Source organism: Siniperca chuatsi, linkage group LG20 (genome assembly GCF_020085105.1).
Source record: "Siniperca chuatsi isolate FFG_IHB_CAS linkage group LG20, ASM2008510v1, whole genome shotgun sequence".
In the NCBI taxonomy this organism is placed as follows: domain Eukaryota; kingdom Metazoa; phylum Chordata; class Actinopteri; order Centrarchiformes; family Sinipercidae; genus Siniperca; species Siniperca chuatsi.
Window position 1 is genome coordinate 21,532,110 of NC_058061.1, and position 25,825 is coordinate 21,557,934.

General features: G+C 41.3%; 1 protein-coding gene across 16 annotated transcripts in view; it reads right to left on the reverse strand.

Annotated features, from left to right (window-relative positions):
• Positions 1-1,760: 1,760 nt before the first annotated feature.
• The window catches only part of LOC122867748 (protein shisa-6), a 68,597-nt gene continuing 44,532 nt past the window's right edge, over positions 1,761-25,825 (reverse strand). The window contains exons 5-10 of one of the 16 annotated variants that reach the window (XM_044178917.1): positions 22,972-23,010; positions 11,016-11,078; positions 9,811-9,831; positions 6,393-6,545; positions 4,061-4,164; positions 1,761-3,832 (exon numbers count right to left, since the gene is read on the reverse strand). In XM_044178917.1, the coding sequence (XP_044034852.1) occupies positions 2,984-3,832; positions 4,061-4,164; positions 6,393-6,545; positions 9,811-9,831; positions 11,016-11,078; positions 22,972-23,010 (1,229 nt within the window). In that variant the 3' untranslated portion in view covers positions 1,761-2,983. Of the gene's footprint in view, positions 3,833-4,060; positions 4,168-6,392; positions 6,546-9,810; positions 9,832-11,015; positions 11,079-22,971; positions 23,011-25,825 lie in introns of all 16 variants that reach the window. The other 15 variants (XM_044178916.1, XM_044178919.1, XM_044178918.1 and 12 more) reach the window with 15 other exon arrangements.

Below are 25,825 nucleotides of genomic sequence, written 5' to 3' on the forward strand. Positions count from 1 at the left end.
TAGACCCTGCTTGCCCATGTCCACGCTTTTAAAACGGCACACCCCCAGTTTTAATGCAGGTTTTGTGTTATAAATCTGTCTCCAAGCCCAATTTGAGATAACCCCTGATGACATCATCAGGGGTTATTTTGTCAGACTTTGGAAAGCTCCTCCAGACCCACAAAAGACATTAAATAGCAGTTTTGACAAGCTGAGTAGTATTCCTAATGACTAGTAATTTTACACATTAACTAGACCTTTATGTGTAAAACTGATGGACTGCCCCTTTAAGTAAGAGGTTCAGGTGGATGAAAGAGCATGGCGAGTAAGCATGGTCTGATACGCATGTCAGAAGAGGTCTAGATGTCTTGGCTAAAACCAGGGTCAATTTGGTTGAAAAGATTTTTGGACATCTAGTAGAGTGATCATTGTGTACTGCTCTCTTAGTCTTTAGTAGTCGATTGTGGTGATCGAACAACATGGCCGGTAAACATGTTCTGATTTGCAGGTCATGTATGCATCTAGGTTAAATTTGAAAATTTAAGTTTAAGTTTTTGATGTCTAGGTTACATATTGCTGTTGTTTCAACAGCATGTCAATGAGATGTCCTGACTGCATGTTAAAATACAGTCATTGACATGAAACAATGGTTATCTGTCACCTAGACTTCTGAGCCACTTTCACTTTCCAGCCGATTAAAATGTGCACGTCAAAAGACGTCCAGACAAAGGTTAAAAGCAGGCTAAATTTGGCTGAAGAGTAAATGTTTGTTGAACATCTAGAAGCTTGATATTCTTCAACTGCTCCAAAAAGTTTTTTAGTAGGAAGTTGGGGTGGACCCAGGAGCGTGCACAGTAAGCAGGTCAAAAGACGTCTGCACATCTAGGCTGAAACCTGTCTGAATTTAGTTAAAAGGTGAACGTTTTTAGGTTACATATCAGCATCGTGTTAAAAGTATTTCAAGCAAATGGTTATCCAGTTAGCAGAACAGCCCCTGCTCTTAGCTTGAGCTCTAAAAGAAACAGGGCAGCGATGAGAGTCCTGCTGAAAGAACTAAACCTCCTTTAATGAACACATGGTAGCCAAGCAGCTGGTGAAGCATAAATGAAGCAGCTGATACCAATCAGCGAACGCAAGCTCGACTTCAGCGTTCTGCTTGAAGTAACCCTGTACTTAATATCAATGTGAAGCAGGTCGTACATACTGAAATATAGGCATTGAAACAATGGTTACATTTAACTTAAGACCTCTAAAAAAACTTTTCAACCAAGCCAGGTAAATTTAGCCTGGTTTCAAGTCTTGACCTCTTTTGACCTGCAACAACCAAATCAATGGTTCCTAGAAATCATGTGACTTTAACACCATCTTGTCTCCTACCAATAATTAACATTGGTTTCTTATAACAGTGATTACAATGTTTCCCTTACCTTAACCAAGCAGTTACTGTTGCCTAAGGTTGCTGACGTCATCTTACCAATGAGACACTAAGACAGTAAAACACTCATATGTGTTGTTAACATACCTCCTTCATTACCTCCAGCCTTATTTACAGTGATTAAGTCTAATTTTACTTTATCCAGGAAAACAGCTTCTTACACTCCACATGCTGAAATTGAACTCAACCAATGAGGTTACGTGTGCCTCCACTGCAAAAGATCTCACTCGATGAACACTCCACTTCAAGAAATATGATTTTATACCAGGAACTCACAGTGGTAAGGTGGTGTATCAATTTTTTTTGAAGCAAACACACAACACAGACATCTCTCAAGGAACAAATGTTGACTGTTTAGAAAAATATGGATGGTTTATTTGACCCTACTATAACAAGCATTATAATCCATTTCAACTCCTCTGATGTCAATGGAACACAGTCTACATCCAAATATGAACAGTGGTATATCTGTTATCAACAACACATTCATTCACTTCTTGTCCTACAAACAGTTTTGCAAAGACACACACAGTATAGTATTAATTTATCCTGTCAAATACTTGGTTAAGTGGGTTTCTATTCTGAACTCACGAAACAGTGATGATTTATAGTTGTTTTTTTTTTTAAGAATCTATTGAAAACAGACAGTCTAATACAAAGTCCATCCAGTACTGACTTGTCCATTATACTGCTTCTAGAATAGCTTATTTACAATTGTCTACCGGAAGCAAAAAAACCTGCCATTGCTTTAAGAACAAAACAAGCTAGCCATCACTATTCAAACTCAAAAACGAAATCAAAAACAGAACAGAATATTTTTTTATTGATTGTGCTTGTAACCCACAAAACCACTTCGTTTTTAGAAATGGAAAATCTGTCAGAGGCACCAAATAGAAGTGCTAATAACATCCATTTCAATTTCTCTCATTGAGATTCTCTAGCGCTATGAGCAGGACAGGGTGTACAAATGGTTGTTTTTTATTCATTTATTTATATATTTATAAAGTTATTACAGGCTCATCCTAGTTCATCACCTGTGGTGGTGTTGTGTTGCACAACAGAAGTCACGGAGGAATCGGTCTGTGTTTAACCATGCAAAGCCCTTTAAGATTTGCCAGAAAAGGTCACAGAATAGATTTGTTGGACAAAGGGGGCCGATAAAGGCTTAAACAGACGCAATCAGTGTTTTCTCACTAAAACATACACAGAATGAGGCCGTAGCCTGTGGATGAATAGGGTAATCAAGACAGTGGAAATAGAGTAGGCAAGTTAGCTGGATAGTACCACCCCTCCCCCATCCATGACCCTCTGTGGCTTCAGATCTAGCTGGGCCTGTGTCTGCAGTGTACAGTGTAGCTCGTTTTTCCGGTCTCTCACAGTAAGCTAGTGGATGTTCTTGGTCCTGGAATCTCTGACTTTGTGGGAACCTCAGTCAAAGAAAGTGTAATCGCCACCATCCTACTCTAAAAGAAGGCCAGTGTACCCACGTACCTCAATCAACCCCACCCCCTACCCCCCCGGCACACAACCGTGCTTCTTCCTGTGCAGTTCAGGTAGTCCTGGCTGCCGTTACACAGTCACCTCAGTCTTGCTGCCTGTGCGGTAGTGCTGTGGCTGTTGTTGCTGCTGGTGGTGCTGTGGGATGTAGTGGAGCTGTTCCACAGTATGAGTCCGTCTGGAGGCAAACGCCTGCCTCTTAGATGTTGTCTGGTTCATGGCTAAAGTGTTGGAGTGCCCGGAGCCTCCCGCTCCCGGTGCCCCGCCGCCGCCATTGTTAGAGGCACTGGGATGAGAGTGCATTTTGGTCATCTTGTAGCGATCCATAAGAGGCGTGGTTGGTATGAACACATCTGTGTGCGAGATGGCGCGTGACATCGACATATCGCTGCCACGAAACCCGCCAGAGATGCTGCTGACCATGCCGCGCTTTAGCGACATCATCAGCTTGTCCGGCGAGAGCAGAGGATCCTGGGATAGGAGGCGGTCTTGTGAATACAGGCGATCTTGTGAATACAGGCGGTCTTGAGAGTAGTGGCGGTCTTTTGAGTAGAGGTGATCCTGCGACAGGAGCCGGTCCTTGGAGTACATACGGTCCTTGGTGTACAGACGATCTTGGGAGGTGTGGCGGTCCTGTGGAAGAAGGCGCTCCTGGGATCGAAGACGTTCGGCGGACAGGAGCTGTTCGTCTGAGAGGATCCTGCCTCCGTATGGGGACATACCGTTAGAAGATGTGCTGTAATCCTGCTGTGGGGCCCTCTGCGGGGACAGGACACGGTCCTGGGACATGGCCCTCTGGACCCGACGGGGCCTCTGCCTTTGCAGGGACTGCTGCTGTGAAGACTGCGACTGGGGAGGGGCCTGGGAGATGGAGGACTGCGGGGGCTGGCTCTGGAGCTGCTGCTGCTGCTGTTCCCGGTGCTGTTGAGCAAAAGATGAATGAGGTGAGTTTATTCACAAGCTGAGGGGTAAAAGGCTCAGCCACCCACCACTGCAGAAAGAAGCAAAAGACCAGCTATAGCTTCTAACAAATTCAAATCTGGAGACTCAGAGATAGCACTCTTGTTTTGCCTCATCGATGCATAAAAAGCAAAGAACATGACCTTGTTCAGACGCCTGCACACTTAAAGCAAGCACTTGTGTACCCACCTGGTCTTGGCTGATTTTGAGAACATGCAAGGGAAGAGTGCCTCTCGCTGCCAGGTCGGGCAGGTGGCGCTTACGAGTGTAGTAGTCTTCGACTTCTTTATCTGCTGCTGAGGAGACGGGAATAAAAAAACAGAAGCAAGAGGTGAAAAGGATATTCAGGGAGTGAAAGTAAGAGAAAACACGGGTAGGTGTTAGAATGCAAGGGGTGAAATCGGATAAAGTGGGATTGGAGAACATTGCGCACAATGCAGAGAAGTGTTGGCGGACCCATCTGTGTTTCACCTTTCCAAGCTCAGGGAGGGGAATAGAAAATAGAGAGAGACAGAGGAATCACAGTCAAGACTGTATTACATGCTAGGCACATAACATCCACACATCCCAGGCTTCATCTGGGATTCTACAGGCAGCTCTGGCTGTGGGGGCAAACTTTTTTAAAGGTCATGTGAAAGTCTATAAACAAACATTGTCATATCATACAGATATGGAGGGATGCACGCAGGCACCTCATATATACATGCTGGAAAGCTAATTGTATCATTTCACAATCACTTCACATTGAGAAGTGGTTTAATGTCCTTGGGTGGATGTTGGATCCTTATTCAAGTGTACAAACAACTATAACATGCATTTAGAAGCAGATAAAAAACAAACAATAATACATTACCAGAGACAGTAGAGTGTAGGAGGTGACTGTAGCATCAACTTCATGCCACACAACACAAACCCATGCATAAAGACTCGTCCTTTAGTACATGACCACACACATAGTGACGCACATTTACAAAAACTCTTTCAGAGACAAAGTGACAAAATGCAGTATAAATAAAAAATGTAAAAAAAAAATATTTTTTTAAGGTCATTGTTACAAAGAAGTTAATTCTTTATTCCTTCTGAACACCAGCATGAATGTTTAACGATCATACTAAGTCAGAGGTGAACACTAATGTCATTTATATGGTGGGATAAATTATGGAGAGCAGACCTCTCCACCTTATTGAGAATTTGTAGGTTACTCGGAGTCATGGGTAATGGGTGCAGCAGTGTTCACACCACCTGTCAAGACTACACTCAGCCAAAATCCCCTTTAGCCTCGAGCCACGGGTGCTTGCTGCAAATCGATTCATTATGAGAGATAATAAAAATAAGATGCTCCTTCCTCAAGCATAATAGTCTTCAAGATCTGAGCAGGGCATTGCAAACTCATCAACCATATTACCATAGAGTGAATGAATAACTTGTGACGTATACTGTCCTGTGCTGCAATGGGCTAAATGCTTTTCTTCAGTTTGATACCAATTTGCATTAATAAGCAGTAGCATTCTTCTCTTTTATTATCCCGACAATGAAAACGCTGCTCTATCTTCCCTCCAGCACAATCCAACATGATCTATCAGTGTGCAGACACTAGTTGAGCAACAAAAAGAAACTGCCGAGCCTTTTGGCTATTTGCTGCAACAAATAATTTGCTTTGGAAGCAGAAAGAAAGTTGGGAAGACTGAAGGACACTTCCATATTAACACCGTGGCTCTTTTGTAGGCTGCTATCTTTGACAATTCAATTCATTTGGTTTTGCTTTACCGCCTATCAGAAACTATTATGTTAATTCTCACGCGCATTCTTCAAACAAAAGGACAGTAATGTTGTTTCTCTGAGGACCAGTAAATAGCACTGCATCCTGCAAACCCGTTTTGCCATTTTGTTTGAAATGGTGCCTGGCAGCTACGAGTGGGAGCCAGTGTGGAGTGAGCCCTGACGGGATGAGTTGTAGATCGTCAGTCTTCACTTTGACTGCAAGCCAGCAGTGAAGTGGGGCAGTCATGATGAAATTACACATGCCTTAAGGAATATTTGCGTTCCACTCGGAGAATATCACGAGATGAGAACTCATTACGCAGCAGAAATCCAGCATGGCACCACTAAATCAATACCGGGCCGGGCCAGGCACACGAAGCCGCTTAATGTACTTATACGCTCCAAGAGAAATAGTGGCTGCAGCGTTTAAGTGGAGACGATGGAAGCGTGGAATTTCAATGACTCATAGTTTCTTGAGATGACTAGGCTGATTTCATGAAGGATCAGAATTGAGAAATGGGTATTTTCTGATCCTGATTCAAGGCAAAAATCTCCAGTAAAATGTGTTTGAGGACTTTCTTTCGACTGTTTGATGTCCTTATTACAGCAAGCAAATCATTTTCCCAGCTGAAACACTTCTGAGCCACTCAGTAAGTCCCAGTCAGGAGTCAGGAAAGCACACGTAATGCAGTGTTTTTATCATGCAGGGCATCGGGGCAGGGAGCCTACTCTTGCATTAGTGCAGTGAACTTGGACCTACTGAGTTTCTTCAGGGATGAGAATCGGCTGAGGTCGGCTTTGACGGCCGCCTCATAGGAGGGCGGCAGGTGTGACAGGCTCTGGAAGGAGCGTGAGAAAGACAGGTCGTAGGGCTCCGTCTGCGAGGTCAGGATGCCACTTATCCGATTGTTTTCTGGAGACACATACATACATATACAGACACAGAAGAGGGAAGAGAAACAAATGGGCAGGCTGGCTTCTCCTATCCCCTCCCCCAAAAAAGCTAGCCAGGATCAGACCATCACGGAAGACCACCTGCTGAGGTAGAGAGGGGAAGACAGAGAGGACAGGCTGGAGTTTTAGTTTTACAAATATTTCCCTTGAGGCTGAAAAAAGCTCAGAAATAATCTCATTGGTATGACGTAAGAATCAATGATTGGATTCGTGGAAGCACAGTTTTTTTTTTGTGCAAGTAAATTTGGTTAAAATATTACAAAATATAGATACCAGAATTTCTTCAGACCTCTGTCAGGAGACATTTGAGAAGTGAGAGGTGTAAATAATTCATTGTTGTTGCCAGGGCTGTAGCTACTGTTGGGGACACAGAGGACATGCCCTTGGTATTGTCTCTGGGACTTCGGGAGTTGTAATGACCTGGGGAGAAACTTGAATTTTTACATTTTTACATACAAGTTTTTAAGGCTTGTTTTGGTAGCAGTCAGTCAGTTAGGGTTCAACAGCATTTAATCCTAATTACCTTTGCACTTTGTTGTTTTTCATGAGTTACTTGCTTCAAATACTGGACGTCCCATTTCATAACTATTAAGTTGATTGAGTTTATTACTGGTACAACATACATGAAAGTTTAACTTGGAGAAACCGATTCCTGAAATTCAAATTTTAGCGCTGTCGCTATTTATTTGAAAATTAAATATTCTGCTCAAATTCAAATGTATCATTGTATGAGCGCAACAGTCCATGCCTTGTATACCACTGTCACTTCGATTTATTACATGCCCCGTTGCCTCATCAGTAAACTGTTCTCTTCGCTTCGCAAAATGGAAAAAACGAGCAAGCCGAGCGGCTGAATGGATAATCATGACATTTAACAACCTGAGAAGGAATGTGAGGCAGCATTTTGGATTCAGCATCATATATGGAAAAAATTTGGATCAAGGTAAGGCTGTTTTTGTTAAAACACAACTGCCTTGCAGTAATATTGGCCTGTCCGACCAAGTGAGGCAGCAGAGGAACCAAGAAACAAACAGAACAACGTTAATTCTACACTGTATTTTAGGATAGGCTGCCTGGGTTGCGTTTGAATTTATTTGAATGAATTACATGTTAGTTTGAATTAGATTGTTTGAACCACTGACAGCCCTAGTTCAAATAACCTGCCGCAGCACGTTTGTCATTTCAACAAGCAAAAGTGACTGTCAGTGCTGGCCAAAATGAGAAGCCTGCTACCTGAATGCTTTGTGTTTTGCTAATAAATCAGAAGGAGGAGAACTAAAGACTCGATAAGAGATTTGTTAGCCTGGAACTGTATCCAAAATGGAAGTAGCTATCAGGATCCAACCCTAGAGTCAAATTCTTTAATTTGACTGTTTTTAGGCCAAAAACTAAATTAAAAAGGGACTTAGTACATCCCCACCAGAATTATAATCCTGGCATTGTGGAAAGGGATAAGAAACAGCATTTAGAGACTCTTCAGGAAGATAAAATTTACAGAAAAATGTCATTTTAAGTTAAGTGAATATATAATATATAAAATATTAACAGCAAATATAGGGTGTTTGGCACTTTGGACTCATGACCTCAGGATTTCTAAAATCCTGGCTGGTTGTTGGCAGTCTAAGGTTTGTATCACGAGCACTAGGTCTCTTCTCTTTCCTCTTGCCTTTTAAGGTTAACATCACTTATTCAAGAAAACCAATGAGTTGAGTCTGCCAGCCTTTGAGAAACGGTTGCACATCTAAAACTCCAACTTGCTGGCGGCTGTGATGGGGGAGTATAGGCGGTCACATCAGGCACTCGGTGAGCGTGTGGTGCGGGACTGACTTGACAGGTGACGTGGTGGTTTGACGAGAGGAAACAGCGGGCCAAAAAAGAAAAGGAAAAATAAAACGAGACAACACACCAAACAACAGATGTGTGCTGGAGAGTGACCCTGCTCGTGACAGTGCCGTGATGTGATCTGGGACGGGACTGGCTGTCGCTGACGTGATATGATGCCAGGAAGACGCACCGGGTGTGTGTGTGTGTGTGTGTGTGTGTGGGGGGACCAAAGCCCTCTTTTATTCTCGCTCTTTCTCTTTATCTCTCTTTCTCACACACGCACACAAACATCCGCAGTCTGTCCCATTCACCACTGTCTTCCTTGCTCTGTCAATCTTATCTGTCCTACCATGCTGCCACCCACTTTCCTTCGCTCCTTAATTCTTTCTTGTCCATTCAGTATTCCCCTGTCTCTCATATTCTTTTTCACTCCTGCTCTATCTCGCTTTCCCCAGTGGGCTGTGAGTCTGTCACGCAGTGCAGAGCGGCGGGCATGGGTGCAGCTCCAGACCAGCCTCCAATGGACAGATAAAAATAGGGCTTTAGTAACTGCTGCAGGATGGAGAGAAGGCAAGTAAAGAGAAGAGATGGAGATAAGAGAATCTCAAAGGGAAAAAAAGGAGACTGAAATACAAGAAGGAATGAAAATAGAAGGGTAAAACGAGGAGGGAAGCTTGAGAGAGTAGGACAGAGGGGTGGCGGCAGTGCCGGGCGACTGCAGGGGGGTCCTGGGAGCTGCAGGGAGGGGGTTCGAAGGATGTGAACGATCTGTGAGTGGATTGGCTGCCACACTGCATCAATAAGGGGAGAATCAACTCAGACTGTGGCATGCTGTTAGCTATCTCGATAGCAAACACATTTCAGTGCTTCATCATGATGGACAGTACAACCACACAGACCTGACTCAAACAGTGTTTGCAAATCTCAGCGTGTGTTTTTAAAGGATAAGTCTGGTGATATTCTTTATTTTTCTTATTGCCAACAAATCCAATGAAAAGACCAAAATAGTGAGAAACGGGCTAACACATTGTTGGTTTCCGTCTCTTTGTCGATTTGTTGACAATAACAAAAATATAGAATAACACAAATTATACTTTATCGCATCAGCTTGTGTCCTATACATTAGCAATCACATGAGTTGACTTTCATATACTAGGATTTTGGGACTTTTTTGCCCCACATGACAAACCACAAATGTTCTTGTTGAAGCAGGTTCAAACAAACAGCAAGAATTCTTAGCAAATGCTACTTAAATCAGGTCTGAAAACACACCAATTTAAGTGGAAGACAGGACGACACAAACGAAGGGGTTGGTTTGTGGTGTATGTGTACACAAATGTGTGCTGGAATGTAATGAATGAGTTTTTACACTAAATTAAACATATGTATGTATGACTTACCACGTCTCAATGATCGGTGAGCTACCAAACCCAAGCGAAAAACAAATATTTCAGAAACATGTTGATGGTGAGAAGAACAGAACCTACAAAGACCTACTCCATATTCAGCATGACTAGTACAGAAAATCCCCCCCTTAAAAAAATAACTTTACTTGTGATGTGATGAACACTTAAGTGTGCGATTGTACATTTTCTGCTTGCAGCTATATCTCCTGGTTGTTTCAGTCATGGGCTGCTATGGGGGTCATGGCAGCAGGTTTCATCTAGAAAATAAACTGCGTGCTGAAATTTGAAGCCTTTCAGGCGGCCTGTGATCAAAGTCACTGTGTTAGATGTGTTGTTGAAATGGATTTTTCATGTTTTCCATAGATCTCCAAGGCATTTCTCCATAGTAACAGTTTGCTTATCTGTGTGTGTGTGTGTGTGTGTGTGTGAAATGGACCACATGGTCAATTATGTCCATACAGAAAGCGCGATTCTGGCTGCAGGATTCAAGCACAGCCTGACTTGCCTGCGAGCAAGCAAGTCATTTTTTTATATTTGTGGTCGAAACAAACAGAATATAAATCAAATGGGAAGATCAGAGTGATTTAATAAATACAGAAGGCAGTGAATATTCAGCTTATGGCCTCCTTTCTTTCCTTTTATCTCCGCCGTCTTTCCTCTCTCCAGCCTCCACCTTGCGTCATTATGCAACCGCTACTCTTCACGTCTGCCAGTGTGCGCCCCCCAGGGCCAGCCTCGGCTCTACTGTTCGAACAACCTGCTGCATGACATCAGTAATAAAAACCGATCCGCAGTGATGCTCCTCATGGGGAGCATGAGGTTACGGTGATAAATTTTGTTCTTGGAATAACAGCAGGGAACATCGCAGGTTTCACACGCTCTGTCAACCAGAGGACAGGATGACCTCGACAGAACATTAAGTTGATCTTCAGCCAATTGTATTCCCTTTAAAAAAAAAAGAGATGGACAGCGACTGTGGCCTGATACCATTCACAGAAAATTGTTCATGACTATGGGATGTGACACTTCAATCTTCAACAAAAGAGCTTTGGGTTTGCGTTGGGGCGAATTGAAAAGAGGACCATGTCAATGGGTTTTTCACACATCCATGTTAATGCCCAGGTCCAGGCTTCATCTCAAACAGTGAACTGAGGTGTGAATTCACTTGAATATTCCCCTCTCCCGCTAGTTTGTCTTACCATTCTTAGGTGTGCGTGTAGGGCTACCTAGAGCCACATGGTTATAGTTGTGCTGATGGGTACCTGCAATGACAAAAGCAATGAAAGACCTGTTCAGTGTCCATGAGGAATGCTCTGTGTCAGCTCAAATACAGACTGGTAGCTGTGTGAGGGTAACAATTAAAGAGATAATTCACTCAAATGCTGTTAAAGTTGTCTTTTGGTGGCATTTTGAAATATGCTTTTTATATAATTCACAAAACAGACATTTATGTAGAGAAATGTGTGCATTTTAAATTGAATTTTACATGTCACCATTCTGGTAAACTTATTTAATGGGTGAAATATCCCTTTAATTTCCTCAAATTAAGGGAATGGACATAAAAAGAGATGAGAGAGATTGTGGGATGAGTGAAACTACAGTAGATGGAGTCTGCTGTAACCTCAGGGTTTCCCTGTGAAACATGTTTACATCAAACAGAATCCAGAAAGTCAGAGGCTACAGTAGAACAGTTTTTTCTTTTATCAATATTCTCAATGTTCCTCAACATAGAAACACAGAAGTCTTCCACATAAAGCTATAGGTTTAAGTTATGATGCCATAACAACCAGACACAAGAACAGCTTCTTTCCACACACCATCACTATGATGAACACTTAACTCTGTCACCTAGTGTCAGAAACAATCCCTGTGCAATAACTCTGTAACACCGCAATATTCACTATACCTACACATTTTTTATAGTTTAATTAACACTTTTTAACATGTATATATCATCATTGTCAAATATAAATCAAAGCACACTGGGCATACTGTTATATAAAGTAACCTGTTACATTAATCGCTCCATATTTATTCCAGCACTCTGTACTTTGTGTACACATACTTGGCCAATAAAGCTGATTCTGATGACCATCAATCAGTCTTTCAATTTTGTTTCTGACAAATCACGTTTTGTCTGTCTTTTTGGCAGATGGGTCAAAATACTACAATACCCATGAGCCTCAGCCACCATTGCTATGAAGAAGAAGCCAGAAGCTAGTCAGAGGCGCGAATCAGAACTGTAGCAAAAAATAAATAAAAAATTAGAACTGAACCAGAATCCAATTAATTTCCGGTGCACATTCCGCCCGCTGTTAGCGGTGCACAGAACAGAATTTTAAGCTCAGTGAGTGGATGTTTCTGATCTAAATGCACCTTGGGAGATGTAGTCAACTTCTCACCTTACATTTTTATGTCCTCAAGCTTGTACCTTCCACTTTTAATCAGGACCACAAAGAACTAGGTATTTTATAATGCTATATACCTAGCGTTGGCCTTTTAGCTCCAGTAATACATACAACACAAGTAAACATTTGCGTGTGAACCCTTGACCTTTGGAATAGTAGTTTGACAAAATAACCTTAACCCAAGATCCACTGCACTTAATATGTTTTCCCAGAGCTTTCAACCACATGGTCTTTAATTAGCAAATGGAGTTTGGTAGGTTGGCACTGGTTCAGTCGATGTTGATGTCACTGTTAATACAGACTGCTCCATACTTCACTTGATGACACTTGATGACAGCTGAACAGACTGAGAGTCTCCATTAGCTGATGAAGACTGTGAGATGGCTTTGAAAGCTCTGGAAAAAGGTAGTTAACCTTGAGTTAAGATATATATATATTTTTTTGTTAAACTAAAATAAACATTGCTAGCTAATTTTGAAACATCATTGAAAGAGCTCAACCTTAGCATTTCAGGTGTGTTCATCAAGTTTTTGGTGTCCCCCAGACACTAAATTGTCATATTGTAACTCACATTCGTTATGTTATGTACAACTTATGTACATGTCTGTATTTGATTGTGTTTTCCTTTGTTTGAATGCGATTGGTGAATGTATTTCTAAATGTGCTTGTGTATTACTTATATGCAACACTGTGTTTTTTCCATTTACATATGTTTTCCTAAGTTGCAGTCCTTTGAACTCTCTTAGCCACAGTAACATTCTGTAAAACATTCACACACACTCGTCCTCCATTTCTGGCCTTTTTTCACTGGCTCTCTGTGTGCATTACTGTGGTCTAATCAGCAGTAACAGTCTTCTTCGTTGTCATCTGGGAAAGGTGAGCCATTTTAATTTTCAACTCAGAGAATAAACAACAGCTTCATCCAATCATCTATCCATCCTACTGTGCAGGAGTGTTTGCAGTTGACAGGCAATGTGATGCAGTGGTACAGTGCTCGGCTGGGCACCGCAGTGTGGAGGTGCTTTGGTTGAAAGATGGGACCTTTACTGAGCCCATTGTACTGAGAAAGTTGATGAATGACAGCTATTCTCAGCAGTGTGTAGGACCGTGTGTGTGTGTGTGTGTATATATATATATATATATATATATATATATATGTGTGTATGTATAAGCGTGGGTTTGCATGTTTCTATGTGAGGAGGAGGCAGCGATAGATGGAGACCCCGTCGTAGACTGTTGCCGTCGCGAGACGTTCATTTGCCATCTGCTGCTGTGCCTGTTTAAAAATGCATTAGAGCCAACTGCTGAAACGTCCATTTACATCTGTCACCCAAGTGAAGGAGGAGAGGGAGGCCCGACGCTCTCACATCATGGGTTTCAATATTTGCTCGAGCTATGGAGATAAATGGGATGTGTCTTCTGTGTGTTCCTTCACTGGCTTTCTCTTTTTTCATATAAATGTTTAACAGTGATTCTCACAGAAGAGATGATTCAAGGAGGGATATTCACACTGAATATATTAAATTAATATGACTGTTTAGTTACTATCTGTTGTATAACAAGAGTAAATTAACCTACAGCCAGGATGTAAAAGCTTTTACATGCTGTTCCTGCGACACAAAGGAGGTGCCACAGATTAAAAAAAAAACACAGTGTTGCATATTATTTCCAATAGAAAGAAACTATTGCTAAAAGTGCTGAAAATGTAGTTACACTACAACCTTGTTTACACTAAATTTGATTGTCTGTAAATGTATGGTAACTTTGTGAATTTTTATAAACATAACTTTGACAAAAATTAAACAAGTTTTAAGTTTCAGCAAGTTTTTCCCACCCTGTCTCCTTCAAAATACCTTTATATACTAATACATACTAGTAGTTAGAGTAAATGTAATTGCCGTCTGCATTACGTTTCCTGGCACAGTTTTTCCGAAATAGGAATTTTGACATTCCTGTACTGCAGAGAAGTTATAGGATGTTTTTTCCATACAAAGCATCGGACTAGAACCATCCATCTAAACCCATCCCATGTCCCAGACATTGTTCAATACAAAAAGCTATTGGTTTGGTTTAAAGTTATTCTCATGCTTTGAGTCAGCATTGACATTTTTGACATTTAACCATGACCATGATCTTTCCCTAACCTGAACAAAGTGCGTTGAATTGCCTTAAACATAACCATAAAAATGTTAATCATGCTTTAATTGACAGGAGTGGCTATTGTAGGAAAACAAAAAAGACAAAAAACATTTTCCAGATACATCCAATATGTACATTTCCTTGTTATACTGATAAAAACAAACTTTTGGGCAGCGTCACGTTTTCTACATAACATATTTGCTAATGTAAATTAGTTGTATATAAATGCAGTTGTTTGTAGACAGGTTTGTTATTTACATACCATCACTGTATAAATAAAAAAGCTGAGTGGAAAGAAGGAAGGTTTCACTCAGAAACACTGTGACATCTTTTGAAAAATGGTCTGCTGTGATGTCATTCAATCAAAACATCCATTCTTCATGTCCAGCCTATATCAGCATGTATTTACTGAAAGGCAAGTGATCCTGGACATGTCATCAGTCCATCGCCAGCCATGTACAAGTATATACTTATGTGATGAGTAGCTTCAGCCCACTCTGATATACCCTGTTATATTTGAAAACAAACAAACACATAGATCAGAATCTATAAACTGTGACATGCTACTGGAAAATGTAGTTGATCCACTAATTATGCAACTTATAGCTTCTCTGAAACCACAGAAAGACAAACGTCACAAAAAGAAAAAGATGTCACAGAACTGGCCACAATGACAAGTGAACTCTCCCATTAATAGGTATTATGTTCTTGAAAATTAGCACAGCTCCTGTCTTTCACTTAAAGTACAGTTAGAGAACCCAGACAATGACCAATGTTCTTGATCTCTAAGAAGTTTTGTCTCAATCTGGTGATTTCCACTCAAAGCCTGGTCTGAGGAGTCTGGAGAGATGGGCCAAGCTGAACGGCCACTGAGAAGAAGCAGAAGACTGTAGCTCATTAAGAACCTGCATGGCCATGTTCAGCGATCCCTCCGTAATCTGGGGACCAATTAACCATATTCAAGAAGGAGTCGAAGCACAACCAGCACCCCCAACCTCACAGAGCAATGAGACTGCTTATTGGCTCGGAACACGCCACCACACCATCGCCCTCCTCACCTCTTTGAGCTGACATTGCAAAAGACCCCCTGGATACACTGCTGTCCATCAGTATTGCCTTCATCTCCTTAAATTGGCATTTTAAAATAGATGCAAAGCCAGTTCTGCTGTCTAATCATACAGTGGGTTGATTATTTATGATTGACATGCTCTCCAGATTGTTGGGTTAAACAGGGTCCCTATCTAAATTGCTAAATGGATGTCAGTATGTTGATGACGCAGCTGTGTGTTTGTCAGTTGGTGTCAGTCAGATTTAGTGTCTGAATCAACCAGATATCTATGATCAGTGGGGTGCAGAGCCTGGTATAACACTTTCTTCTGGATACAGTCGCCCTCACCTCAGCGAGAAGATTACTCATATTAAATTTCCCTTTGCTTATAACCGATCTCCGGAGAATACCTCCTTGCCGAGTTTGCATAATAGCATCCAGATGGCACGCAAGTGACTCAGTAATCTGACATTTGGCATGGCATTTTGTTTCACATCACACTTCCAAACATCACATCCACGTACGGCACACAGGGGAGGCAAGAAAAGGCATGTTGAGCCGACCACAAAACACCTTGAACCCCCGTGCCAAGGTTAAATAAGCATTTGCACAATCGATTGCGGTAACATGCTCAGAGGTATCTTGGAAACCATCAGAAGATTGATTTCTAAGAATTTGCATTCTGTCCAGCAACTGAACAGCCATGTCATGATATCCAGTCAGCTCTCTGTGGATAGGGTTTGTGTGCGTGAGTGAGTTTGGCCACAATCTCTTGTATTTCTATGAATAGGGAAGTTATTCTGAGAGTAGTAACAGTCATCCCTGTGAGAACTAAAAGGGAGCAAATAAACCGAAACAAACAAGGTCATCAGAGTATTTGCTTGAACAACTGAGCAACAACCAGATGTGAGCTCAGACCTAAGCAGTACCCAAAAATCAACGCAATGGGCCACATACAAGCAACATGTACAGACAGGTGACAAATTAACATACATTGCATTACAATGCAGGAAATAGTGTGTATGTAAGTTGGAATGTGAGGGCTGGGGGTCTGTATGTGGGTGGATATGTAGAGAGTCCAACTTTTATGCAGGAGGCCGGAGTTCAAATGCAGATAACACAAACCATAGCCACAATCTTTCTTAACCTACACCAAGTGTTTTAGTTACCTAACCCTAACCATACCCTAACCATAGTTTATTTGCCATTGCCATGACATTTCCCTAACCTTAACCATACTCTAGTTACCAACTGCATATATTGTATCATTTATCAACGTTCTTGTCTGGTGATAGGATCGTCTATACTGATTGGTTGATAAGTATGAAAATAATATGCATCACATGCTATGGCCCTTACAGTCAGAAGGATGCAACGTTATTGAACACCCATGAGAAATTTTGGAGCTACACATTAGATAGCCACCACCACCATCATCAAAACACCAAATGCAGGAATATCTGTTGGAAGAATATCTGTTTATCACCCCAACTCCAGAGACTTGGAGCATTGCAAGAAGCATTGAAGCTGTTCTGGAGACTTGTGATGGCCCAACACCTTTTTAAGGGCAGGGGAATGCTTGAAACTATCGAGTTTGTGCGACTTATCTTGCAACTGCATCTGAAGGCAAAAGGGTTTATAGCTGTTTCCGAACGTCCACACACTTGAAGGTAAGCGGGAAGCCTGCCATCATAGAGAGGGGTGAGACACAATAATCACTCAAATGGGGATAATGGCGAACACTGTTGGACAGTATTTACGGAAGTTGTACCTCTGCACACTTGGCCAATCGCTGTGTGAAGTGGGTGTGCATGTTGGATTGTCGATTACAGAAAATTACAAAATCTGCTAGATGCAGTCCCCCCAATTTCTTGGAAAGGTGTGGAAGGGGTTTCAGACGCTGTTTCGTCAATCCAACAAGAACTCCGTTTGAAGTACACTTTATGTTGGTGTTCCCTTTAGTTTGTCACCAATGTGTCACTTCTTCTTTTTAACAAGACACAAATCATTGCCTCAAATCTTAGGCATGATACATAACTTGAGCTTCATACTTTTATATTTAGAAGTTTATACGATTTTTAAAAGTGAAATCCTGCAGCAACATGCGCTTTATGCATCAGATGTGATTAAGCATATAAAAGCAGGAAACCCTTTCACTGCTTCGAAAATGCAAACTGTAAGTAGAGAAATCGTGGTGGACACAGACAGACTTCAAAACACTCACAATACAGACAGACAGGCACAACTTAATGGAAACCCTAAAGGCTTTGTGTCTCTGAACAACAAGGAGGGGGGTAAGTAAAGGGCTGGGGAGACAGAAATACAGTGGACACAGGATAAACTGAGACAGAAAGCAGATAAGAGAAGGAAAAGTATGAAAAAAGGAGCACGTTATGGGGCAGTGGGATGAAAAGAGGAGAGAAACAGCAACATGGGCCAGTGATCACAAGGCAGCCCTCCACCCCTCGGCTCCACATCGCCCACCCCAGATCTATTAGAGAGTCATCCTCAGCTCTCTGCTCCACTCTCCTCATGACATCCCTCTCTAAAACCAACAGCCCTGCCATCCCATTAGCCCTGCCAAGTGGAGCTACTGGAGTTATGAAAGGCCCAGAGGAGGTGGAGGTGGTGGTGCAGAGTGTGCTGTGCATGTGTGTGTTTGCAAGTATCTGTGCAAAATGTCTGTGACAGGTATGAATGCGGATGTCTCTTCTGTCCTACTGGCTCTGTTGACAGCTACCAATACGTCCCTGCCCTCCTCCCGCAGCAACGGAAGTGGAGGAAAGGGAAGCCACCATGGGCTTGACATTTAACAACTGACAAAGAGTGTTCACATTTAATCGCTAAATGTTAACTGCCATAATAGCCCCACTTCACTCGGTTAGTAGGGGACAAAGGTTTAGGCCCCCTGACAGAAGTAGCTCCCACCTCCTCATTGATTTCACTGGGAGAGCAGGAGGCTTAACTCTGACCCAATTGCAGCACTGGTGATAATGCTTAGTTATATTTATAGCACTTCTAGCTCCGCTAATTTTAGCTCCCACTACTCATTCTTAACTAAATGGCTACTGTTAGTCAGAGTTTGGACTTAAGCTAAAAACATGGATTTACACTGACACAAGTCTCAACCTATATCTTTAAATACAAGTCTCATTTTCAAGTTCTTTATTGTCACATGCACAACAATTACAGTGAACCAGTCATTGGCAATGAAATTTGTTTTCAGGCCCCCTCCAACAATGCTCATACAGTATGTATAAAAAGAAAATCATCTAAGACACAAGACATAAAATAGTGCAGAAGTTAAAATATAGGAATACAATATAATATATATAAAATAAATTAAATATACTATGGTAGGCAGGTGTACAGTAATGATAAATGAATAAACTGTAATGTAACAGGTTGTGCAGTAATATAGTATGTATAATTTCATAATAAACGTCTGCTTTGTTGCTGTTTGTTACGATTCAACCTATAGCTAGTTCAGAAAAGCTCATGCAATGGCAACTTGTTCAGAGGAAGTAAAAGATGAACTGGGCAGTTAGCATGCTTAGCAATAGCTGCCATAACAACAAAAAGAACGCAACCCACAGAAACTCAAACTTCATCAACAGATATGCAATGCAAGAAACAGCACTTACTTACATTGTAAACCTTATACAACCTGCTTTGGCAATACTGTATTTAACTATAGCAATGCCAATAAAGCAAAATTGAATTTGAAAGAACAGCTCTGGGAACACGGTTTGACAAGCGATTTCTGTAAGTGTACTACAAAACTACTATAGCACAGCACTGACTGCTTGGTAAAGGTGTCAGTAATATAAAATGAAATGCTACTGAAAAGGTACAAAAGGTAAAATACTTAAAAACATAAAAATCTAAATTTGACTGTGCTGTGAAACTTGCAACTGCAAGACTGAAAGGAGCCAAAAGGATTTTCAAGTCACTTCCACATTCCTGAACATATTGTCTGGCTCCTCAAAATCACAGTTTAAAACCACCATGTGCAGAATTTGTGTGTGTTTTTTCCTAGCATCTTTTAAATGATTCTGATAGCAATGTTTTTGTTAGTTCTACTCTCTGGCCACTAGTTTCACAACTGTGTGGTATGGCACTATATGCTGGCAGAAAGAGCAGCAACGATGTACGTGCAAAGCCAACGGTAGAGGACTGAAAATAATGAGCTATGTGGGTTGTCCCTCTACCAGCCATCTCAGCTACTGATATCAAGAACCTCATCATAGTTTAACGTCTGTAAAAAATTTCAGTTGTTCAGGTGGAACACTTGGCCCATAATCTTGGTTTATTTAAAGCTGCATTAATCTATTTTTTGGCCACATGGGGGCAGAACTCCCAAAGTCCACAACAAATTGAACATCCCACACATGTTTGACATATTATGGTCTTATAAAGTTGATATGACGAGCATGTTCGTAAACACTGCACTGTAAACACCTGTTTACATATCCAACAAACAGTAGTCAAGTTTCCAGCAAAATTGGCAAAAGAAACTGCACGTTAATTGCGTGTTTCCATCCACTACTGTTGTGCAAATATTAGGAGTTATGCGCCGTTAGTGGCACTAATTATCTAGTCGGTTGCCATTAAACCATTGCAGAAGAAGAGGACAAAACAAGATGACGTAATTAAAAGAGCGTCAGTCAAATCAAAGTCAAAGCTTTCGTCTCTCCAGTGGAGCGGAAACTTCAGTGAATGTTTAAGTCACATGCTTCATGTACGTCATGATTTATTCGCTAAGTCTGTTTCAATTGCTTTTATCAATGCACCAACTTTTTTTTTTTAAAGGAAAGCTGTATGCAGTGGAAAACACTATCAACAAGTATTGAAACTTAAAAAAATTCATAGCACTAGATCACTTTAGTATACCACTGCAGTTATCAGCTGTTTCCGCCAGTTTACAGCCGTGAAACTAGAGGCCCCTATTTTAGAGTATACCATTTAAGAAATATAGTTCAGATTCTGGTTATTTGGTTTTGTATGGCTGCTATAACCATTTGCATACCTAAAGTCTGCAAATACAGTATATTGCTAAATGGCTGTGCTTGTCTGTTAATCTACAGCTCAGGTCTGCTAATAAGTGAGAACCAATTAACATGTTTTGAATTGGTTGAAATGAATAGCTACACTGAAATACTCAGATATCATTATGCATTCATAGATAACTCCTTAATGAGTCACCAGAGCTGCAGATTGCAAAGTTCCTGTGTTCTTCCAAGTGCAATAAAATCCCAGTCCAGACTGTTTTTATCCATACTGCCAGTAAGTATCACTCTTTATCTCATAACTCACAATCACCCCCAAGACACCGAAGGCCAAGTAGTTACTTGACATGCCACTGCCTCTCCAGCTTGACAAATGTGCCATGATAGTCTCAGCAGGGATGGGGAAGGGCAGGAGGTTGAGATGGACTTCATATCCAGTTCATTTTGAAATGTGATAGACAGTGAACCCACCATGGACTATTGTGACCCTGTGTGTTAAAAGGCAATAAGAGATCCATTTTATTGAAGTAGTGCTTCATGATGTTCCTAAAGAGCCCGTCTGGTTTCACTCTGTTCTCTCACTACAAAGCCAAGGTGACTCACCGGGTTTAAAGGTAATAATCTTTCCTGAAAATCAAACATTGTAACAGTATGGCATTTTCATAGGATGTCACATCATAGGAATAATACTCTCTCAACAGTTGATTGACATACCAACCGACTCCATTTGTGGGCTGTTGAAAAGCAGACTTCCTTTGAGAGGAGGCGGAGGGCGAGGAAGAGGTAGAAGAGGAAGAGGAGGGTCCGTATATCTTAAGCAAGGATAAGCACAGATTTATCTGATGTCTTCTTAAAATAAAAGAAGTAACATCATCAAAACTGCCTTTATCCATGCCTTTATAGACCAGCCCTCCTCTCCACTGAGACGGACAGAGTCGAAGACCACGCACACCATAGAGGTTAGGACATTCATTTCAGTAAAGTGGACGACACATAGAAAAAGCTTCAGTGAAACAGTTCAAAACATACATTTCAAAGGGCAGGAATTAGAACAGAGTGAAATGGGACCAGTTTTTTAAGGCACAACACAATGCAAAAAAACAAACAATGTGGGCCAGCAACAACAAACATCAAGAGGTACAGAATATTCTTATTTACATACAGTATGTCCTAGTTTGGTTAGGTTCTTCATTAATTAGGCCCTCATACTCTACTCATAGAACGGACTTCTTGGTTGAAAACAAAAAATGTAGTGCAAATGAAATCTCCTCTTTACAATGTTTTCTTGTAAGCGAGCCCACATCACCACACCACTGATTTGAACAAAACCACATAGGGGTGTAACGGTACATGTATTCGCCCAGAACTGCCGTTTCGTATCAGCTTAATACTGTCAAACTTGGTCTGAGTCCCACTTGGAGAGCTTTGGGAGTGACACAGTTGTTGTCTGTCAGCTAGACCATGCTAGTTAGGCTAGCCCCTGGTTGGATAGCTCATAACGCAAATCAAGAACAACAGCTGAGCTGTGTTATGCTTTCCCAGTAAGCTACAGCGACAGTTGAGCGACATTATGTCTCTGGAAAGAGAAACAATTAAACATGCTAGCTCAAAATATTGAGGCCCGCTACAATATTCCTCAACATGTGCATTTTAGTCAGTCCGTCGTGCCTGCCCTGCAAAGAAGCACAAGCTGCTTTCAACCAGGAAAAATGCACTACCCCAGCAGTCATACTCACTTTCAAAAGATGGACCTTCAAGATCACAGAGAGGTGTAAAAACTGTGTAAAAACTAGAGGGAGTTACATAATGTAACAATTTCTTGACACATAACAGTTTATCGATCCACCTAGCGCTTGCCTGGAAACCTCATTGTGACAAGACTCTGGGAAGTCACTGCTGCTAGCTGTTGTTCGCCAAGCAATTGTAACTCCTCGTAAAACTACACAAATTGTCGTTTTGACATTTCTGCGTGTGTACAAATTAAACAAATGGAGGTCTAATATGTAATTAGTGAGCTTCAGAGGTGTTGGTAGGCATATTGTTTAACTTTGGACAGACCCAAGCTTGGTGTTTCCGCTTGCTTCCAGTCTTAATGCTAAGCTAAGCTAATTGCCTCCTGGTTCCAGGTCCATACTTGACCTTCTCATCTAACTCTTGGCAAGAAAGCAAATAAGTGCAAGTTAATCACAAACCTTCAGCAATTGTCTTAATGGACATTTTTTAACAAAAGTGAGTTTTGTGTACCGTTACACCCCTAGAACCAGCGCACACAGACCAGACTGAACACATGTACTCATCACACAGACAGGAGAGCTAAATGTCAAGGGGAAAATACACAGGTTAGGCATACAGATAGATAGAGGTCAACGGGAAGGCACTGCACTACAATTAACACTCCAGGTATAAGCTGCCTCCAAACACTGATCAAGAACCAGATGTTACTTCAGATTACCACTATTAATCATTAACATGTTCATAAGACAAATACAGAAATCATAAAGAAGTGGTTAGAGGCAACTTTGACCCTTTAAGAAAGAACAGCCATCCCTACCATGGTGACTCTGGGAGCGGACCGGCCAATGTTTTTCTCCTAGAAAACAGAACCAAGTGGTTATTTATTAGATTGTTCTACTTGTATGGTAATATAAAAGAAAAATACAGTCACATTGAACAACCAGCAGTTATTGTATTTGCACTGAAAAGCAGGAATAGGACCAGTCTCTGCACTCAAACATAAGACAATAAAGCAGTACAACATCTCTTTCAATGAGGCAAATGTTGCCCACATGTTACAGCAACAGATATGTGGACACGTAGTGCAGAAGGCTGCTGCTGAAAATGAGAACAACTTTAGTGCTCGGATATTGATTGTGTTACATTTTATTTTCCCGTCAACTACTGGCTGATGCCACCTGACACCATGACACAAAGCATCAAGTCACTTCTCTCTCTCTCAAGCACACACCAACACACATTCAGACACACACACACACACGGAAAATGCCACCAAGTGTGGGGGAAGACAGAGAGGAGTTGGAATTTCAAGATGAAAAGAGAGATTTGGGGTAGGAGGAGAAGAGGATAATGAAAAGAAAGGAGGAGGTGTAAAAAGTCACCGTTGTTCCCCCGCACCCTGACACCGCAGGGCTCCAGCCATGAGGCACTTTGATCCATCACTATCGATTTACCATCAGCTTCTCATCGCCGCTGCCTCCCACACAGCAACACACAGCTACAGACGATATACACACCAGTTTTGACCTTAAACCCAGTGACCAAATGAACCTTTATAGTTTGGAGTACATTCATGATAAGAGGTGGGAGTGCTGCTGTAGATACGCCGATGAGCACGAACAGCGGATTTTTCCACATCAGCGTACTGATAAACAGCGGGAGGTTTACATGACATCCCCTGTGAGAGAAATATGCAAACAGCACAGCTTGGTACTAAAATGCGTACACATAACATCAGCACCAGCAGAGTGAGGGCACACACTGTAGATTAGCATGGCACTGCTATATTATATCCTCTGTAGTGCACGCTGTTTCCTTCTCATCAAAATAAGAATACTTTAAGAACCTGAACATGGGGTCTTGAGTATTTTTTAATACATTAAAGTGAGACTATATAATTTTGAAAGAAGAAATAGCACATTCATTTTGTTACAATTAAAAAGTTGAATTCATAAGCAACAAAACACACTTTTGCTCAATTCAATACACTCTATGGTTTTGCTGCTACAGCCTTACTTGGTCTGATAATGGCTAATGTTAGCAAACTATAGATATTGTTGTGTTACTGACATTACATATTTGCATTCACAATTAGTCTGTAATTGCCACTTGGGGCCACAGGGGCCGCTGTCGGGCAAACTTTATATAGGTACACATTAAAGTAACTACAATGCACACATAAGCTTCTTTTTATCTAAAAGAAAACGCTTCCTCCTGAAGATTACAGTGAGTTTTCTGCTTGTCCATATGCCCATATTCCAGCCTTTTTCTGTTTTATTTTATTTTTTATTTTAAGTTTTAAGTTTTACCATCACCCTTCCATTTAAAAAACATGTTAAATTTTAAATAATTGCATTCATTTTAATAAATCAGTAATATATAAAATCTGCGAATCTGCGAATGTGAGTATTTATTATCCCGTTGTCTTTGCCTGTTTATATTATTGCTAAAGCACTTTGTTGACTTGTTGTGAAAAAGTGCTTTATAAATAAAGGTTATTACTATTATTAAAGCGCTGTTACATGTAATCCTCGACATTGATTAAAATCAGCAAACAAGCAAAGAATGCAAAAACAAAACAACTTACAGCTGCCTGTAGTTGACATCAATAATGAGGTTGCATCTTCACATTAGTGAAAAATAAACTAGCTCATTAGAGCAAACAGAGATTTCAACAAGACGACCTTGAGTGTTATTCCAGTCGATAACTTACAGACGGCTTGATAAATCCATCAGACATGTAATGCAAGGCTGACGTATTGATGTTTGCGGAGTGTTTCCCCCAGAGGACACACTGTCATCTCTTGCGTCCTTTGTTTGGTCCGTAGCTGTTGCCTTATGCCTGGGGGGGGGCATGTTCCTGTAGTGTGGGACACGGTGGACCAAGTGAACTCTACTACACAGGTTTAAGGCTTAGGGAAATCTGTAGTTGCTTTAAACGTTTAGCTTTAGTAGTTGCAGGATGTATTCCCTTTGCTTTGGTTGAGGTAATGCAGGTAATTCATCTGCTTGTGATCCTGCTATATGAGCTGCAAAAGACCAAACTGACCCATTCATGGTCTTTCAGACATCCGTTTACCGGCCTGAGTGTTCCTGCGCGATTATTTAGAACCAAAATGTGACAAGAAACCTTGACGCCTAGGCATTAGTTACAGTTCTCCTGACTCAACATTATACAGTATATTTATGATGTGTGCAGTGTTTTAGTCAACAGAAACTTGTAAGGTTGAAGAGTGCTACAGGAAGATTCAGCATTTCCCTTCAGCGCTGCACGAGCAAACAATCGTCTTATTCCACAGCGTTACCGTGTAAAGCAGTCAGCTATTTTGACGCACAATTTTCATGCAATGCAGGGAGAGGAGATAAATCAAAAGGTTTAAAACTGACTGTCAGTGGAAGGATGAAATTTATTTTTAAAAAAGCAGAGCTACAAATGACATAAGTGTAGTTGGCAGCTCAACAGTAAACAGCATTGGTTATGCTTCTTAATTGGAATAGGACGGGTGTTTTTACAGTCAACTGCTACGCTTACATTTAGACAGCAGGAGTGGTGTTGGCTTAACAGGCAGAATTCTGGTGCAGCACCACTAAGGGGAAAGACAACTGCGAGTGAAAAGCTGCAGAGGAGCCAGTGCACTGAGGAGACCTCCCTCCCAGGGCAAATCTACTCG